The sequence below is a fragment of the Anas acuta genome, chromosome 1 (assembly GCF_963932015.1).
Source record: "Anas acuta chromosome 1, bAnaAcu1.1, whole genome shotgun sequence".
In the NCBI taxonomy this organism is placed as follows: Eukaryota; Metazoa; Chordata; class Aves; order Anseriformes; family Anatidae; genus Anas; species Anas acuta.
Genome location: NC_088979.1, coordinates 55733085 through 55753792, shown reverse-complemented (window position 1 = coordinate 55753792; position 20708 = coordinate 55733085). Strand labels below are relative to the sequence as shown.

Genomic DNA, 20708 nt, shown 5'->3' with positions numbered 1-20708 from the left:
CTGGCAATTATTCCCTTTATATAGTAACACTTCAATTGCTTTGAGATTTGATGTGAATTGTGTATGACAAACTCTCTGGTGTCCCTTCTGCATGCATCACCCTACTTCACTATCCGTTACTTGTTGTGAGTTTCCTACCAGTATCTATTCTTAAGCTTCCTGTCTGCACTTCTGTTACCTATATTGGAAATGTCAAGCACTTTCGCTGCAGTTTTTACCAGGAACATTGTGAAATGTACTGCCTTTACTGTTGTTAGCTTTCTTCTCTTATACACTGCTGAGTACAGATGGTGCTGAGTACAGACAATTCTTCAAAGAAATGAATATTTGCAATATGGGAATGCTTTTTAATTAATTTGAAATACAGGATCTACAGAACACAACTGTGTTCTTGAATTCAAATATGATTATGTGATTTTAGCCTACTTGTTTAGACAGCTATATAGCATATTACTACCTCCTGTAGCTACATATTATCAGCATAATCATTTTTAACTTCATAACTTAACTATATGAAATCTTAAAACCACATTTAATTCAGTAATCTATACATTAATTATTCAGTCTGACATGGTCACCTGCACTCCTTTGGTACTCCATCAACCATTTTAGAGTATGGAAGAGGGTTCTATAGTAAGAAATAGTAATTTCTTCAGTACAACTGAAAACTTGCTTTTTATCTATAGGTCACAATGAAGATTATTGCCATGTCACCTTCTGGCTTCTGGCAAAGCAGAAGAAATCGGTATGATCTCTTGGTGACATCTCTTGGAGTTATATGGGTGATACTTCACTTTGCCTTGCTGGTAAGATTTACAAAATGCAGTTCCAGTGCTTAAGCTTAATTTTATCTGTTAAGCACCAGCAGTAGGATCACCACTGTGCTACATCCAGATAAGCCCTTGGTAGTTTAACAAGTAAAAGGCTGAAATATGGATGAAACAAATTAAGCTTGTTGCTAAGAAGAAGGAATCCTTCTCTTGGGCAACGATGAAGTAAGAAAGTTGTCTGACTGGTATGAGGTAGTGTCTGTAAATATGGCAGAAAATTGAAGTCTTTAGGAGGAATGTAAATGAGGAGGGGAAGGAACCTGAAAAGGAGGAAGGAACCTGAAAAGACTGAGAGCTCTTGTCAGCAGGAGTTTCATGAGGAGCAAGGAAGTAGACCATGCACAGAATCCAGATAGGAGTAAAGAAGGCATAGGTTCAAAACTGCTGAACGTTACAATCTGTCCCAAACCCAGCAGTGTTTCTGGCCCACTGATGTTGGTTAAGAGGCTGTGTTTAATCCAAGAAAGTAGAATAAATCATTCATGGAAGAGAGAGGAAGAAATCAGCTTTCCCTCTATCTCATCTTTTTTTCTTTTTTCTTTTTTTTTTAAAGTTGGCTACAGCCCTAGTTCCCTTATATATGAGGGAAGGGGAAGGGATTGTTGATGCTTGTCATTAATCACCAGCTATGGAAGTCACCACCATATAATGGCTGGGGCTTCACTTGTCTGCCCTAAGCTCTGTTTTGAGGAAAACCTGGTTAGTGTGGCTAGTCCTTTTGCTCTGACATCCTCAGTTTGCTCCCTGCTGCAGAGTAGTTTGAAAGGCCTGAGCAGTTTCTTTAAACAAGCAGCTGCCTAGACAAGTAGACCAGGGGAGCTGGACATAATTACTGCCCAGCTAATAGGAGGACTGAAAGTATTTTTGTTTTATGTGTGGGGAGGCTGGGTTAGTGTTTTTGAAGAGGTAGAGCATCTTCTGTTATTTTCTTACTGTTCCATCATTCTTATTGAAATATCTGTGCTCCTAGTTCATGGTTTCTCTTATTTTATACGGTGACTTCATTATTAAAAGACAGATTACCCTTATCTTTCTGTGAGATCACTGGGGGAATGTGATGTATTCAGTCTTTCATGTTTCTGTTCCAGAATGCATACACATACATGATGGGGGCATGCGTAATTGTCTTCAGGTTTTTCTCAATTTGTGGGAAGCATGTAAGTATAAATTAGCTACTACAGCCATTGCAGTGCTCATGTGTAGACTAAAGGAGTAGTTGCTATGTGTCTCTAGTGCACATTCTATAGGGATCAATATTATATGCCAACAAAGGAGACTTCCAGCAGCAGTCTCCAATTTTACATGCCGTCTTATAAAAGTCAGAGTTTTAGGTATTGCATAATAACAATATATTATAATTACTGGAAAAGTTGCGCTTTCATAAAAAAAATAAAAGTTCTACATTTTAAAATGTTCTTTAAAGCTCTGAACATATACTGTGCTACTCTCAGTCTTTTTCATTTCAGTATGGTGTGATGTGCATGCCAGGTATTTTATTTAACTAGTGGAGTGGTGGAAGACCCACTCATCTTGTTATGATTGTGTTCTGCCGTAGAAGTTTCTTCATCCAGAATGTAGGTCTGTGTCTGTGTGTTTAGCACTGTATCTCTTACCACAGTAAAGGATTTATATTCAATTTGAAAAAAAAAATTGTGCCAAGATATTCTTCTGGAGGCACTGGGATGGCTACAAAGCAAGTCATTTCTAAAGTTTACATTTCTTTCGTGCTTGGATTTACTCTGATGTAATTGAGAGTAGACTGGCAGAATAAGCATAGACAGAGAACAAACACATTTGTTTAACAAGTGGTGACACTGCATTCTCTTGCTGTAGAACTTAGATTATCCAAACATTTTCTGTGAAGTCTGATATATTAAAGTAAATGCGTTAAAAAGTAAAGATTGCTGCAGTGGGTCACCAGGGTTAAGAACAGTGAGCCAGAAGGTTTGTTGAGTAAAGATAAAAACTTTTCCTTCAATCAAACTACACAGAGCCTGTAAAGCCTTGGAAGTCAAATGAAATATCCTTCCTTCTTCTAATGCAGCCAGACCATGTAATTGCCTTCTAAGCTTTCTGATTGATTCTGAAGTTTTTTCAAAGCTTTAACATAGTCATTTGTGCTTTTGTGTTAGGAGCTGCATCAGTCTCATTAATTTATCTGCTGTAATACAATGCAATACCTAAAAGTCAGTATGATTTACCAGTTTGGCATGATTCTAAAGAAAACCACTATCTCAGTCCCATTAAAGACAATTTTATATAGCATCCAAAGTGTTTAAGGGTGTTAGGGCAATCTAGAGTAATAAATGTACAATATGGCTGCATGGGAAAATAATGTCTATTATCTAGACCCATTGCATATGTAATTTCCAGAATTATGGTCTCTTCTTAAGCTCTTTGGCCAACTTGCATGAGAAATTAACTAGTTAATCAATCTGAACTGATCTTAAGGAAATCCCCTTCTCTGTACATTAGCCCATTTCTTCAGATAAGCCCAAAGTAGTTTACTGTACCACCATTTGTACAATGCTAACTTTGATACTCCTGGCTGATCCTAGAATATTATAGTAAAGCATATGCGGTAGTGTCGCTATATCATCCTATATGGTATTACCTTACACATACTGCTTGAGGACCAACATTTTGACATTGTTAGGTGGATGTGGTGGTATCTTCAACGAGTAAAAAGCATACTGAATTTCAAAGGAAGACACAAAATGTTCAGTTCCAATCAGATTCATAAAGTACCATTTCACTGGATTCTTCCATTAACTTATGTGTGTAAAGAATTTGTTGTTAAAATGGCAACTGCAATAACTCTCACTTTTATCTCTGCTTTCCTGAATGACATTAGGGATTGCTTTTTCTGTCCTTCCAGGTGACACTGAAAATGCTACTCCTGACTGTGGTTGTCAGCATGTACAAGAGTTTCTTCATCATAGTGGGAATGTTCTTGCTGCTCCTTTGTTACGCTTTTGCTGGAGTGGTTTTATTTGGTACAGTGAAATATGGAGAGAACATTAATAGGTACAGTATGTACTATCTCATGGGGATGTTCCTTAAAAAGCACCCCCAAAAAATCACATTCTGTTAGAAGCTTATCCCTGGTAAAAAACAGACACGTCCCCCGGTCTAGCTGAAGCACTCTGAACAGGATTTCTGATAGGAAGCACTGAGCCATCTTTCCAATCCTTGTGCATTGGACCAAATGACACCCAGTCCAGCCCGGAGCAGACTGAGATCTGCTCTTCATTATGCCAGCTGGAATGCACTTCAGAGCAGCAAAGCACTAGCCACAAGCTGCAGAAACACAGTGTGCTTACTACATACTCTTGGCGTTATGCAGCAACAGGATCTATATACCAGATTGATAGAGGGGACAATTCTGTCAACTTAGCATTAGCAGATTTCCCAATCAATATCGTCATCAGACTTCAAGAAGAGAACAGAGACAGGAGAAAGGATCTGGCCTTGAGTCTACTTTTGCTCTTTAAAAGAATGAGCCTGAATATACAAACCTGTGCCTGAGCTAAATTTTAGTTGTTGTATCTTAAGTCATGGAATAAATAATTTAATGAACTCACTCAGATAATACTGTAACTAATTTCGGTTCAAAATAGTAGAACAGTAGAAAATGGAAATGGTTTTCCTTTTTTTTTTTCTTGCCATAATTTAGTTCTGGGACATTAAATGATCTCTCTCTCTCTTTTTGTTTAAAACAGACATGCAAATTTTTCATCAGCTGGCAAGGCTATTACTGTACTCTTCAGAATAGTTACTGGAGAAGACTGGAACAAAATTATGCACGACTGCATGGTAAATACACTAACAGAGATAAAGTAGGCAAGGAATGGGAAACATTCTTGCATCTCACTGTGTTTCCAGTACCGTAGGTGGTACAAAGAGTGATGTGCTTGCCTTTAGCTCTTCAAGAGACCTAGTTTGGTAAACCTCAGAATATGACATAAAAATTACAGTTTCAATCACAGACTCATAATATAATATGTCAGGGGATAACCTATTAAATGATTTTAAAATAAAAATGTTTTCAGATTTGGAAGCATGGTAAAACACTTTTCCAGTATTTCTCCTTTGATTGTGGCAAGGGGACTTTCAAATAAACTTTGTCTTTAATGCCTGTACTGTGGTTCGTTCCAAGTGAATGCTGGTCTTAACGACCTCAGAATTTGTCCTTGAATCATTTTACATGGCTTAAATAAATTTCTGCCTGTGGTTTCTGTTGCAACGAAGATCATATTATTCACTTCCTTCTTAAAATTAATGCACAAGGAAGCTTTTTGAAAGCCATGTTTCAGAACACCAATTTGTTCCTTTCCAATGGTATAACTGCAGAGTGCCTTGCATGTGTTAGTGAGATCCATGCCTAGGTTTTTTTGTCATGCCTCTTTCTTCTTCTGATCTCTGACCACTAAAGAAACCAGAAAAAAATGCCCACAAGAGTCAATGAAAAAGATGTTTCCTCCTTTTCTATAAAGGGAAATATTCCCCGTATCTGATGTTCAGAATTATTCCTTAATTATGAAGCTTTAAAAAAATTATAGTCATAAGTCATATGGATTAAAGAGAAATTAATTATTGACTTTTTATAAATAACTGACTTTGTTTTCTATTGTTTTAAAGGTTCAGCCTCCATTTTGTACACCAGATAACAGCACCTACTGGAAAACAGACTGTGGAAATTATGCTGGTGCTCTTATGTATTTCTGTTCATTTTATGTCATCATTGCATACATCATGCTAAATTTGCTTGTTGGTAAGTGAAATTATGAAATAACAAAACAGTCCATCTTGGCATGTAGTGTATTATTTAGACTTTATTCTGTTGTGCTGTTCCAGTATGAAGTTACTTTATACCTTCACTTTTACCTTATATACATGTCATGCTTTTGATACTTCTCTAGTGTGGTATGTGCTAAAACTTAGGAAGTTTGGGAACACAAGTTTTTTGAACAGTTGTATTCACAGTGTGTAATTATATATGTATTATGTTCTGACCCTCCCTATCCTCCAGTTAACATTTTTCCAATACTGTGGGAATTCTCCTAATTGATTTTAGAAAATGTTTGATTAGGCATCTCTCTAGCATTTAAGCACAGCTTTTTAAAAGAAAGCACAATGAATATTTATGCAGCAGCCCATAAGCCCTGTGAAGCTTGCACAGCAGAATTCACATTCTGTTGAAATTCATTGTTGCTTATATTTCATCAGTTAGAATGTTACTACAGGCTTTCTTTACAGTGTATTTTGGTTTTGTGTTTTTTAGCTATCATTGTGGAGAATTTCTCATTGTTTTATTCAACTGAAGAAGACCAACTTTTAAGTTATAATGATCTTAGGCATTTTCAAATTATTTGGAACATGGTTGATGACAAGAGAGAGGTAAGAAATTTGAACACGAGCACTGAAATCCAGTAAGTCCACATTTTTCATTGAAAAATCATATGGGAAAAAAGTATGCTGACAAAGCTCACTGAATAATTACTTTCCAGGTTTTGAAAGCTCAGTGAACATGATCTAACATTGTTCACGATCCATCAAATACTAACCTGTAGTCTTTACTACTGTGAAGTACTTACAACAGCAGTTTTAAAAACAGACGTAAATATTCATAGTATCAACACAGTCGCATTCGTACTCCCAGCTCCACAACAGCTGTGTGGTTTTTTTTTCAGTCTGCAGACCCACATCCATTTATGTGTCTGATATTCAGAAGAGCTTTGCTGAGATTTTGGCACTGTCTCCAATAAGATCTTCATAGGGAAGCAAATGAAGTATGGGCTGGATGAGCAAACATCAAGATGGATTGAAAAGTAGCTGAATAGCCAGGCCCAGAGGGTGCTGATCAGGGGCAGAAAGCCCAGTGGGAGGCCAGTAACAGTCTGAATAATGGGGCAGAGTGCACTCTCAGCAAGTTTGCAGATGACACAAAACTCAGCACCAGAGGGTCATGCTGCCATCCAGAGGAACATGGGCAGCCTGGAGAAATGGGCTGAGATGAACCTCATGAAATTCAACAAGGGGAGGTAAAGAGTTGTGCACCTGGGGAGGAACAACCCCAGGCACCAGAACATGCTGGGGTGACCCAGCTGGAAAGCAGCTTTGCAGGAAAGAATGTGGGGTTGCTGTTGGACACCAAGGTGGACATGAGTCAGCAATGTGCTCTAGCAGCTTACAAGGCTAATGGTATCCTAGGCTACCTTGAGAGTGTTGCCAGCAGGTCAAAGGAGTTGATCCTTCCCTGTTTTCAACATTGGTGAGGCCATACCTGGAGTACTGATGTGGTGGTTTTACCCAGCTGGGCAGCTGAGCTCCACCACAACCACTCTCTCATTCCCCCTCCTCAGAAGAAGAGGGTGAAAAGAAAGTATGCTTGAAAGAAAAGAAAAACAAAACAGAACAACAACAAAAATCTCACAGATTGAGATAAGGATAATTTAATTAAAGGAAGAGGGGAAAGAAAAAAAAAAAAAAAGAAAGAAAGAAAAAAAAAGCAAAGGCCTCGCATAAGCACACAGAGAAAAAAAAACTGTTATTCTTACTTCCCATCAATGAGTGATGTTTGGCCATGTTCCAGGAAGCAGGGCCTCAATACACCTAGTGGTTTGGGAGGACAGATGTCTTGATAATGAGACCCCTTCCCACCTTCCCGTTTCCCACCTTTTATTACTGAGTGTGTCACCATGTGGTATGGAATATCCTTTTGGTTGGTTTAGGTCAGCTGCCCTGGTAATATCCTGTCCCCATCCTCTTGCCCACCCCCAGCCTACTGGCTCTGAGGGGATTTAGAGGGAGCCCTGATGCGATGGCAGTACTGCTCAGCAGTAGACACAACACTGGTGTGATACCAGTGCTGTTCTAGCTGCAAGTGCAGAACACAGCACTGTATGGGCTGTTGCAGGGAAAGTTAACACCATCCCAGCCAGACCCAGTACAACTGCATTCACTGATGTGCTTCCCAGTACAAGACAGAGAAGGAGCTATTGGAGGAAGTCCAGAAAAGGGCCACAAAGATGATTAAAGGACCGAAGCATCTCTTATTTGAGGAGAGACTGAGAGAGCTGGGACTATTCAGCCTGAAGAAGAGAAGGCTCAGGAGGATCTGACCAATGTCTAAAATACCTAAAGGGGAGAGGTGCAAAGAAGCCAGGCTATTTTCAGTGGTGTCCGGTGACAGGACAAGAAGCAACAAGCACAAATGAGCTCCCTCAGAACATATCAGGCTGCGCTTCTTTGCTGTGTGGGTGATGGAGCACTGGCACAGGTTGCCCCAACAAGTTATAGGGTCTCCTCCTCAGAGATCTTCAAAAATCCATTTGGACCCGGTACTAGGCAACTGGCTCTAGGTGGCCGCACCTAAGCAGTGGGCAGGACAAAATAAATTCCAGAGGTATCTTCTAATCTCAATTATTCAGGGATTCTGGGATGAGAAAAGCATCTGAGAGTCTGAGCTATTCAGAAATTCTGATACCCATTTGAACTAAATCCTCACCTGAATGATTCATGACATCACTAAGTTATGAATATACGGTGACAGAAGTTGGTTGTCTGCAGGTGGCAGGTGGCTGTGGTGGTGTTGGAAGCTGCAGTCCATTCTGATGGAGATGGAGAGTTGTGCATCTGTCATGCCCAGAACTGACAGTATCTCTCTGTGATGTGGAACAGCAATACAACAACAGCAAAAATGCTTCCAGTTAGGCTAGGTTGAATCTTAGAGCAGAAGACCTATGAAAAGACAGTGAACTACAAACGTTGTCCTGTCCAAAAATTCACACAGAAAGGGAGAGTTTTACAGCTAGGTATAGGCCAGGCTGTGAATGTTTAAACTGTAATTTAATTTCAGTTTTTCAAAGGCAGCTTTTTGGGTGTTATAACTCATTTCAGATAAATGCAAATGGGGAAACTAAATCCCCAAAGCAATTTCTGAAAATTTCTGACAAAATGAACAGCACAGATTCTCATTATGTATCAGTCAAATAACAGCAAAGTTCCATGAACTACAAGTGATGTGCATGTGCTGAAGAGCTGGCTGCAAGGTTTGACATGGAATCTTTGGAGAAATAGTATTTCTCTCACCGATCAAGTTGAATGCCTGAGTTGGTTGTTAGATCACTGTAATAATATACCGGCTATTATGCAATTTTACCCAGGGAGTAATTCCTACCTTCCGAGTTAAATTTCTGCTGAGGCTTCTGCGTGGCAGGCTGGAGGTGGATCTTGACAAGGACAAGCTGTTGTTCAAGCACATGTGCTACGAAATGGAACGGCTGCATAATGGTGGTGATGTCACTTTCCATGATGTGCTGAGGTACTATGAGATTTTCTCTACATTTGTAGAAATCATATAATGTCCTGTATTTCTTGCCAGGCTAAAAGGTATTCATTAATCTTGAGAAAAGGCAAGATCAATAGCCACAGAGGCACTACCATTTAAAATGTAATACAAAAATTGGATTTCCTTTTTTTCCTGAAAAAAATATTTATGATGGAAAACATGGGTCTTAGGGAATCAGCTGTAAGTGATTTTAACATTTTTGTCTGAGACAAATTGTCTTAACCCGCAGTCTTATATTGACCTTGAATCCCAAGAAATGCAAAGTTGTTCTAACACATGAAGTACCCAGACAGTGTATCTGACTAGAAATAAAATAGAAATGAAAACATTACAGAATCACAGAATTATCTAAATGTAAAAAATTATCAAAAAAAAAAAAAGAAAAAAGAAAAAAACACCAAATCTACAAATGTCCTAGTTGCTTACAGTTCAGTGAAACACCTTTGTTGGATTGTTAATATAGCTGCTAGGCTCTTCATTTGTTTCAAGCACCAAAAGTCTCTTCTAGAATCATCTTAGCATTTTTTAGCTTCAGATATGAATTCAGTGCATGTGCCAAAATTGCATATTTTTTTTTCTTCATTAATTATGAGTTTTGATTTTCTAAATTCAATTAGCTGTATATCAGCATTTAAAAAAGACAATATGTATGTTTCTTCCAGCATGCTTTCATATAGGTCTGTGGATATCAGAAAAAGTCTTCAACTGGAAGAGCTGCTTGCTAGGGAGCAACTGGAATATACCATAGAGGAGGAGGTAGCCAAACAGACCATACGTATGTGGCTGAAGAAGTGCTTAAAGCGAATTAGAGCAGTAAGTCAAGCTAAAACAGATTCTAAATGGCTGCAGTAAATTGCAACAAAGCTGGAATTTGCTGTCACAATGCTTAATTTATTCTGGAGCCACAATAATATTTATATGAAAAAGAATGTAGCAGTTGCTAACTCAGCAAAAAAAAAAATGTCAACAGATCAATTCAAAGCATTATAAAAATAATCATCTTTTGAAGGCAAAAAGCTGTCTTCCTGACAAAAATATATCTGTCTTTTCAATACATCAGGAAGATGTATGTGCAAAGACCAAAGTCAAAGGAATAAAGGAAAAACAATGTAATTTGATGAAAACTCTTAAGCCTAGTCCTGCCTCTAAACACAATTGTGTTATTTCCTTGCCTCTGTTGACACAAGATACCACTAATAGCTACCAGCATATGACTCTTCAAATGGAATCTGTATCAAGATTCATAGTTGGAATGAGTCTTGAAATTAATTGTGTGCAAATGAGCAATGTGTACATGCAAACCAGGTCTACAAACCATGGCCCACAGTAGCCATGTCTATGCCAGTAGATAACTAGGGCCAGGTCACTGGCCCAGGACTGGCAAGGGATCACCCATACTCATGTTCCTTGGCCCGATTTTGGTCCATGCAAGTTCCTGCTCTCACAGACTGCTGCCTTCCAGATCACTGCTACAGGAGGCACAGTTCAGGGAAAATAGAGTGGGGACTGTTCCCAGTCAGCAGTGAATTTGAAGCTTTCTTGTAGAGGAGGTCAGCCAGATCATGCAAGGCCTGCCGCTTGGCTTCAGCACTGCAGGAAATCTCAGTCTGTTTAATTCACTAGCACAGATACAGCCAGTGCTTCTGTATTCTCTTTACACAGTGCTGCTGATTGTCAGAAACATTTTTGGCTTTGCTCAGCATAACTTCAGTATTTGCTGATCAAACTTTGTCTTGGAAGAAATTTGTATTAAATATTTTCAGGAAATTTGAATTGGCCTTTGCAATTATTCTCCTCTTTTCTTCAAAAAACAATTCATCCTTTATATAAAAAGTTTTATCCTGGCTATCTTAATGAGTGATTTTTCAGTGGCTGTAAGGCTGAGTCCAGGTTTTGTTATTTTTTATTTTTATAAAGGCTTATTTGTTGTGTGGAGGTTTTCTATAAACATCTGTGATCATGGGATCTCGCCTTTCCTGTTTGCAAATTTATAAAAAGTATAACTGGGCGATATGAATGTAATGCAGATTCAAGCTGAAACATGAGCGTTCAAGGCATATTCAGATAAATAGTTTCATTTTGGTTCCATCTCCGTAATAGCAATGACAGTAAATTTAATCTCAGCTCTCAGTTCTGGGTTTGTTCAACTCAGATGTTCATTTCATTATGATATTGAATTACACTGTGTTAAATATGCTGTTCATTTCATTCTCTTAATACAGTTCAGATCATTTCACATTATATGAACCCTTTATAAACTGAATATAATTATGGAAGTTAAGATGTATTTTCAAATTCTCTTGTTAGTCTTTAAAGAGGGAGCTTGTGAAAACTACCCAGGCAAGTGAAACCCTTCCTAAGGGCTGTTTATTTTAATTTAAAAGCAAATTAGATTGTATGATTATAATAGTAGTGGTTTTGTTTTTCTATTTGTACTGTAATTCTATACTCAGTCCCAAGGTTTCCTCTACTGTTTTATTCATTGTTTTTGGAAGTCTGTTCCAAAGTCCATGAAAACAATCAGATTTTTTTCATTGCATTCATGTAAATCTTATGGTATCTCTAGCAATTTCCTTGTTTCTTCTTTTGCAGAGAAGTTAGCATATGAATTAAAAACTTTGTGTATTTTTAACCTCTAGGTTTTTATGAGCAATTTGTCTTCCACTTAATGTAGTTTATAAGTCCTAGCCTTCAGTTTATACATAAAGGCTAGATGTGCTGGTAGTCACTTTATTTAAATAACGGCCATCTGATACATGTGGCTTTATTGATGCACCTGGAATCCACATTTGGCACTCACTATTTGGTTAAATATTTAAAAGTTCGTGGGTTTATTTTTGTTTTGTTTTGATTTTAAATAATCAAACACTGAGATACACCAATGAGATACACATTATTTTCATCACATATTGTACCTTGATAGAAACAACAGCAGTCGTGCAGCATTATCCATAGTCTACGAGAGAGTCAACAGCAGGAGTTGAGCCGATTTCTGAATCCTCCCAGCATTGAGACAACACAGCCAAGCGAAGATATGAATGCTATTAATCAAGATAACAGTGCGCAGCCAGAGGTATGTTAACTGGGAGACTATCAGCACTCAGAGCAAATTAAAAAATAAAATAAAATTCCGTGTTTCTTATTTGTTCTTTTAAATATCATTTTCCCTGGAAAAGTTGAAAGCAATATTTTATTTTGCTTTTCCTCTTTGCCTTTAGATGTAAAGACAAGATGACCTATGGCAGGAATACCCCAGCTTATTTAGCTGCCTTGCTAGCACTATGTAGGGTGAACTCAGCTGTATGATACTCAGCACCAACTTCCAGCACTAGCATGAGCTGTGTACAGGCTCAGGGACATGAAGTTTACCTGTTCCAGAATTCTCAAGTTGTTTTCACACTGGGAGTGATAGCACTGGGCATGCTGGGTCCTGTGAGTAGGATTCCTGAGCTTTTCCAGAGTAGGAAATGAAGAAGGTAATCTAGTGTAGAAGGCTGAGAACAATTTTGTACCCTTCAATGCAACTGCATAATGGAATTGAGCCCAAATGGTCTTTATTTTCATATCAGTTGTGGATTTTTGGGGCAGTAAAGAGTAGAAACTATATTGCCTTAACAAATGGTAATATATTTTGTTTGGATTTGTGTACAAACTTGGAAGTAGACTAGAAAGGTTAGATAGCCTTTCTTGGGATTATCCCCATGTGATGCAGAACTTTACCTGAGGTTCTTGTTTCTCTGTTCAGACAAGTAGCCAGCAGCAGCTCCTTAGCCCAACGCTTTCTGACAGAGGTGGCTATCGACAAGACTCTGCAGATGCTGGGAAACCTCAGCGGAAATTTGGACAATGGCGTTTGCCATCAGGTAAGTAAAAAAAGTGTTTCAGTAGAGTTTCCATGTGCCAAATTACTGCTGTACAGTAATAAGACCATAAAAAAGTATAAAGCATTAGACTAACATAGAGCAAACACCAAGGGAGAGGCTTCATAATTCACAGTTCTACCTCCTGTCTGTAGCTTGCATTCACATCAGACTTTTTCAACCCTCATCTGTGCTGAAATACAGCAATCTCTCCCCTTTCTGCCAATTCTGAAAGTTTGGAATATGGCACCTTAAAGGAGGCTGTAGTGAGGTGGGGATTAGTCTATTCTCCCACATGCCCGGTGATAGGACGTGGGGGAATGGGCTAAAGTTGCACCAGGGGAGGTTTAGGTTGGATATTAGGAAAAACTTCTTTACCAAAAGGGTTGTTAGGCATTGGAATAGGCTGCCCAGGGAAGTGGCTGAATCACCATCCCTGGAGGTCTTTAAAAGACGTTTTGATGTAGAGCTTAGGGATATGGTATAGTGGAGGACTGTTAGTGTTAGGTCAGAGATTGGACTAGGTGGTCTTGTGGGTCTCTTCCAACCTAGATGATTCTGTCCACTTTAGAGGTAACTATGTTGTGTATGTAGTGTATAAGGTGCCATGTATAAAGTCAGAGAGGTGATCATGCACTGAATACCATTAACCCTACTTTAGTGACCAGAGTACTTGTCCAAGAAATGGAACAGCTTACTAGAGAGCTTTCAGTCCACATTTTCCATTTAAGTGTCACTGAGAAAAACAGAGAGGAAGAGTAAAATAGGGAACATGCTAAGGAGGGATCATTGGGCTATAGACAGCTGGATACATTTTCCAAGTAAGAATGAGGAGTTCAGGGTTTCCTTTCTTAGCACTGCTCTTGACCACATGAATCCTGACTGTTCGATGCCGGACAGCAAATGAGGGACACCCCCATGCACAGTAAAGTCTGGCATGTGGTAAGTACTCTGTTCCCAGTCCAACAAAGATTGTGAATAACATCATTAATATCAATTGTGGTTTTCATATACTTACATTTGGTTTACTGCTTTCCAAAAGCCATGCCAGCACCTTGCACTGGTTTCTACTCCAAGGTCGTTGTCAAGTATCGCTTTCTAGGCATAGAAATGCTCTTTTCCTCCGTTTTTCTGGTTGAAGTGGTAACACTTTCACCATTTTTCCAGTACATCAGCTCAAGTAAGTACTACCTAAATCATTTAGTTTACAATCAGCCAGGTAAGAAGAGACCTATTGCTTCAGCTATCCCAGCAAAAGGAAATCAGGCATTGCTTAGTTAAACTGCTCTACCAGCAGATGAGTGGGAGCAGGGGGAGCAGCTGGAGCTGAAAAAATCATTGGGGTAGAGTCCTTCTGTTTCTGCACTAAACCACTTCAAAGCTACCCCAGTCCAGCTAGTTCTGTACACCTGAATTCTAAGCAGAAACGTTCAAGAAGCAAATGTACTCTAATACAGAGCCTTCTGTTTACTTTCATAGCCCCCAAACCAATAAGCCATTCCGTGTCTTCAGTCAACCTTCGCTTTGGTGGACGTTCAACTATGAAATCTGTTGTATGCAAAATGAATCCCATGTCTGATGCGGCATCTTGTGGATCAGAAGTCAAGAAGTGGTGGACAAGACAATTAACTGTGGAGAGCGATGAAAGTGGAGAGGACCTACTTGATATCTGAGAAAGATTTATGTAAGATTGCAACAACAACCACTTCAAACACAATCTAATTTTCTATGTTTAGAATTGAACACACTGTAAGTGATGTATGATTTATTTAAAATCAGTGTCATAAAATCTTTCAATTGCTTATCCTTCTGCCATATGAAACATAGCACATACTTATATGTTAGAGTTCACTTCTATAGGTATTAACTGTACTTTAAGAAATCTGTATACAATAGCACTACTAATAAAGCCAGAGAGACTGTATTGCCTTTACAGAGCTTTGAAAGATTTCATGTTCTGCAAGTACATAATGGAAATGCATTTTGATATACGCATCTGTGTTTTTCTTCAACCTATACTGTACTTTAAAATTGCAACACTTTACAATACAAAGGTAATATATTTCTTCTTCTTGTGTTTTCTTTCAGCTCTTATTTATTAAGATTTCTTTAGAAAGATTTTATTATTCACAAATGACCTGAAGAGGTCAGCACTGACTTCATGTTAAAGGGAAGTATTTTTACAAAGTACAGATTCTGAATTACAAATCTAAGCTTTTTCTGGACCTTTTTTTAAAATATGCAAGATACAAGATAATTCATTTTAAAATCAGATGGTGAAGGATTGGCTTTTAAAATGTAAATATATTTGGGTTTTGTTTAATTATGCGAAGAGCTTGATTTTCATACAGAAAAAAAGCAAAAAAAAAAAAAAAAAAAAAAAGACATGAAAACTGTGCATTTAATCATCCGTCAGAAGACTTCCATTTGAAAAAACATGATTTATGCTACATTTTCAGATTATGCTGGTTACATATATGTATTACGCTGGTCATGTATGTCATTATTCTCCTGTTAGTTGGGTCCCATTTCCTTGTGTAGCCATAAGATAACTTTGTTCTTGTCTGTGCAATAGAAATTAGCATGTTGGGGGTTCTCTTTAAAGAGCAGTGTTGTATGGCTTTTAAAATATGGTTTAGTTTTGTCTGTATAGGTAGAAGTGAATTTTACTTAACCATGATACTACTCATGCTGTTAGCTGTGCACTGCTGAAGCATGACATAGTACTGTGGTTAGGTATCTTTGTCCCTTTTACCCTGATATTTAATATTCTTACATGTTAGCATTCTTTTATTTTATGAAGCACCAATAGTGCTAAATTATCGCTGGTGAAAAAGCAGCTGTCCCTTTCATAAGTTTTTCCAGTGAAAGGCCAATGCTATACAGACATGGAGGTGGAGAAGAAAAGCAACACAATACAGGAGAGCAGTATTGCACACAGTCCATTAGTCTCAGAATTTAGGGTGTCTAGAAATGTGGGCTAAAATTTGCCCTTCCTTTGAGGAAGAACTGAGAGACTGTACATTTTATAGCTTGGCCACTGACTGGGTTTTTTAGCGTAGATGGGACTTTTCATTACCATTGTTTCCTATGGAAATGATAGGTTGCTCTAACATGGTCTGATGTGAGATCTTGAAAGAGGCTCACAGCTAATGTATATCGCCACTTAAAATATATATCCTTTAAAAAGCTGACAAAAGACAGTGCTTTGTGATGTTTTCTGGCCAAAATATTAATGTAGGGTGGTCAGAATACAGAATTGTTTTCACAGATGCCTTCACTGTAAATGCAAAATTAGCTTTGGCCATAAAATACAATTTTCTTGGCATCTATCAGTGTTTTGTTCTCGGTATCCGGTTGAACATTGTTTAGATTTATATTTTTTTTTCCAAAAAATGTCACATTGCACACATCTGTATTTTGTGGTTACTTTATTTGCTTTGGGATATATTTAAGTTTAAATCTAGTCGATTCTATATATGTAACAGAATCTGTGCATTCTCTTGTTTACTGGCTAGATTATGAACCATCAACAAAACCTCATATGGAAATCCATGATTTTGTGTTCTATTCTGTGCTTCTTTAAGTTCAGCTTTTGTATATATGACAATAAGATAAATATTGGATTTATAAAAGACGGTATCTTTGAAATTTCAATAATATATTGAACTGCAGATCTTTCTGAACCATTCTTGCTGCAAATCTTCTTTTTAAAAAATCTGGCAGACATTTTTTCCTTGCCTTACAGTACTCTGTCAATAAAAGTGAGTTGCTTTAAGCAATATTCTTCCCCCTGGCTTTCATTCTAACTGCATTTGCTAAATCTAGCTCATCTGTGATAATGCTGCATAGTGGCTAGGTGTGTGGTTTGTAGAGGATCACTTAAAGCGATGCTTTCAAATTCCTGTAATTGGAAGGCCTTTGTTTTTTTTTTAGAGGGACTTTCAGTGACTGACCTCAGCAGTACTGCCACAGGGTTTCTCATTCAGAAAATGGGACTATATCGGATTGTTCATTTTTTATTTCTGTTTAACTCTTTTTCTTTGTTTAGCTCCAAGATGTGAACATGCTTGTGTGTGTGTGTATGATGAGTAAGTTTGTGGTGGAAAGGTTGTGATGGTTTTATAGGCTGCCTTCAAACATTTTACAAAACACTGGAGGTCCCTGGACCATTCATTTAACCTGCAATCTGGTTCTAAGAAAGCAGTGCTCACCTGCTGCCTCCCTCACTTTGCTTTTGTAAAAATATAGGAAGTGAAATGCAATTACATAGACATGAAAATAATATACACCAGAGCACCCAGGGGACTAGATTAGGGTGAAAATCTTCTTAGGATGGCACCCCTGGCATAACTAGAGGAACTAATAACCTCCTGCTTTACCACAGAGCAACCACTGCACATTTGCACATGAAGGTGAAGAAGCAAAGTTCAAAACAACATGCACAAACAATGGAAGAGAGACAAGGAGGGAATAATACTGCATTAGGAAATTAGAGTCAGTCCAGACAGCCCTGGAGAAATGTTCAAACAAGAACAGATCCTAGACAAAGGTAAACAAAAAATTGCCAGGGGAATATCACTACCTGCAGCGCTCTTGGCTCATAGCATTAAATGCAGCGTTATCCCATAAAAATAAAAAGAATAAAGTGTTTAGACCTCTTTTCGTCCCAAGGAGAGCTCTCTTCCATAGGAAGCAAGTTGTAAAAGTGTTGGTGGCTTGGTTGGGGCAAAATGAGTAGTGCATGTTGTCACTACTCAAAGGAAAATGTGGGAAGTCTGAGAACACGCAGCAGACTTGTATCTTAATAACGTTCCAAAGTCAGGTCCTTTTTCAGACAATCACATTTAGAACTAAGAAATTAATAACTTGAAACCATTTGCTACTGGATGATATCCAACTGAATTAAGAGCTAAAAACATAAAGTGCACTTTATCTGGCAAGCTAAAATACCATCATTGTTTTAACTAATCAGGACCAATCAGATTTAAATATCTTCCAAATAACATTACGTTCAGTGTTGTCTACATTCGAAGACTAGTATCACAGCTTCTGAGAAGACAGAGCTTTGGATGCCAAAAGCAAGTGAGTGACTTTGTAAAAATAATCTTTTTTGTTCTCTTCTGTTATTCACAACATGCCCACTGCTCTTGTTATTGTGCAGATAAGGATGTCCATGAATAACCAAAGCAGGAAAAGAGCTCGCACTGTTGTAACAGTACATTTGGAGCCCCAGCAAGCAAGATCTGTGCTAAGCCTCCCATCCAGAATGCCCGCTCTTCTCCTCCCACAGCATTTCCACACATGAAAATAAACTCTGGCCTGAGTTGTCAGTCAACGTTTCCAATATCATTATCTCAGTCTCACTGACTTTAGTTTTAGAAGGCTTAATCCATCCCTTCTACTGCAGGCATTTTAATCACACCAAGGATGAACTTGCTGATGATGCTGGGAAGTTGGCTGCCCTGCTTTCTTCAATTGCTCTGCAATACAAAGGAAGCCTCACTAGAATTCAATTAACCTTCCTCTTCTTCCCAAGGGTGCTAGTGTCGGACCCCATTAGCAGCTGTTGCCCATTGTTCTCAATGACGAACCTCTAAGCACCGAGTTATTAACCCATCAGCGAGCTAAGTGTACAGGCAGTGGCATTTTAGCCCCCTTCCACAGGTTCCTTTCTCAGATAAGTGTCTCAGCACCATTACTGGCTTCGTGCATTTATCTGCCTTGCATACCTGCACTAGGGAATTTGGGCAAACTACTTGGGCACCTACAAAATTGTATTTCATAAAATGATAGCTTAGTGGAAGGGCAAAAAATGTCTAAGTATAGGTAGAAAAGGCAAAAACATCTGTCAGCCTGAAGAGCTGTTGACATTAGTCTTTTCTTCCTTCTGAAATCAATCCATAACTGGCACAAGCCTCCAGAGTCTCAGTAGGCATTGCTTTGTATCAGGAAATCTTTTGCTGAGGTTGGAAACAAACTGGTTTATACCAGATAACTGAGTCCTAGACAAAGACTTGGGCAGGATGGCTCTGGGTCATCCCTATGATGAAAGTCACTGGGATGGGATTCTCCATGTAACTTAGAGGTATGTTCATCCTTGAAGGTAAGAGAAGAAAGTTAGTCCTTGACTTCATTGGCAGAGAAGCTGGATGCTGCATCCTCCCCCAAGCCCTGTATTTTGGTTTTCTTTTAAGTTTCACTCCCCAGTTGCATGTAAGGCAGACAGTGCAGTGGCATGTTCTGCATTCTCAGTATGTGCTCCCAAGAAATGGGGAATTCAACATAGTTATGATTTCATTATAAGGTTGTATGAGATGCTAGTTTATATGGATAATCAGTCTTGGTTTTTTTTTGTCTCAGCACCCATTCCAAAGTACTACATGTTCTACAGGTCAGGCACTTTCACCTCTGGGAATTTCTAAATTCAAACTGCCTGGGGAGTTTGTTTACTGCACGTGTAAACAGAAGAAAGGAAAATAAAATAGAGGTACTCTTTTTTTTTTTTTTAGCAGGTATTTGAAAGAAAAAAAATAAATCTATGTCTCTACTTAAAGACAAGCTTCTCAGTTGCTCTGGCCAAGCTAAGAATAAAGAAAAAATATATATTTTTAGAAAGCTTTTACTGTTTCCTTGATTTATTAATTTCTCAAATGCACTTGAGTTTCAAAATGAAGAGGTTTTGATTTTTTTGTTTTGTTTTTAGCTGAAAACGTCACTGGAACCTATTTGCTGTTTCTGACTTAAAATTTTCAGTATTTTGTTCAACCAAAAACTGCTTTCCCACATGAGTAGTTATCATGCACAAAAACTCACTCAGATATTTCCATGAGGAAAAAGTTTCCTTTTTCCTATAATTTTTCGTGTCTGGCATAAGAATAATGTCATATGGAAAACTGACAGTAGAAAAAGAGGATCACTGCCTTTGTTATCAGTATGTCGCAGAAAGAAAGAAAAAGGAAGGAAGGAAGGAAGGAAGGAAGGAAGGAAGGAAGGAAGGAAGGAAGGAAGGAAGGAAGGAAGGAAGGAAGGAAGGAAGGAAGGAAGGAAGGAAGGGAGGGAGGGAGGGAAGAAAAAGAAGGAAAGAAAGAAGGAAAGAAAGAAGGAAAGAAAGAAGGAAAGAAGGAAAGAAGGAAAGAAGGAAGGAAGGAAGGAAGGAAGGAAGGAAGGAAGGAAGGAAGGAAGGAAGGAAGGAAGGAAGGAAGGAAGGAAGGAAGGAAGGAAGGAAGGAAGGAAGGAAAGAAAGAAAGAAAGAAAGAAAGAAAGAAAGAAAGAAAGAAAGAAAGAAAGAAAGAAAGAAAGAAAGAAAGAAAGAAAGAAAGAAAGAAAGAAAGAAAGAAAGAAAAAACATTTTGTTTTATTTGCTGGAAGTGATTTTGCCAAATGCTGGCCACAGAAGGTGAGCAGATGCAGGGTCCAGCTGACTGCTCCACCATGGAAGGGAAACCTCCAGCACTGTGGTGCTTGGGTAGCCAAGAGCAGGCAATGGGTGCAGTGAGGCTCACCTGAGCTTTTCTGCCAGAACTTTTAGATCTGTGATGTTAAGTGTGCGTGTAATCCACTCTTGTGCTGTGGATGCTCCTAGGGGCATGATCCCATGAATGGTTTTAGCTGCTGTGAGTAAGAAGTTCTTACACATGGCTTCTTGTAACCAGGTCCAGCTCT

At 38.5% G+C, this 20708-nt stretch overlaps 1 protein-coding gene across 2 annotated transcripts in view; it reads left to right on the top strand.

The window, feature by feature from the left end:
- Positions 1-16827, top strand: part of NALCN (sodium leak channel, non-selective) — a 229320-nt gene extending 212493 nt beyond the window's left edge. For both annotated transcript variants that reach the window (XM_068677799.1, XM_068677790.1), the window contains 11 exons: positions 687-806; positions 1919-1987; positions 3709-3857; positions 4553-4646; positions 5472-5604; positions 6115-6230; positions 8999-9156; positions 9846-9996; positions 12107-12256; positions 12929-13046; positions 14523-16827. In XM_068677799.1, coding sequence (XP_068533900.1) covers positions 687-806; positions 1919-1987; positions 3709-3857; positions 4553-4646; positions 5472-5604; positions 6115-6230; positions 8999-9156; positions 9846-9996; positions 12107-12256; positions 12929-13046; positions 14523-14716 — 1452 coding nt within the window. In that variant the 3' untranslated portion in view covers positions 14717-16827. The remainder of the gene's footprint in view (positions 1-686; positions 807-1918; positions 1988-3708; positions 3858-4552; positions 4647-5471; positions 5605-6114; positions 6231-8998; positions 9157-9845; positions 9997-12106; positions 12257-12928; positions 13047-14522) is intronic.
- The last annotated feature ends 3881 nt before the right edge of the window (positions 16828-20708 follow it).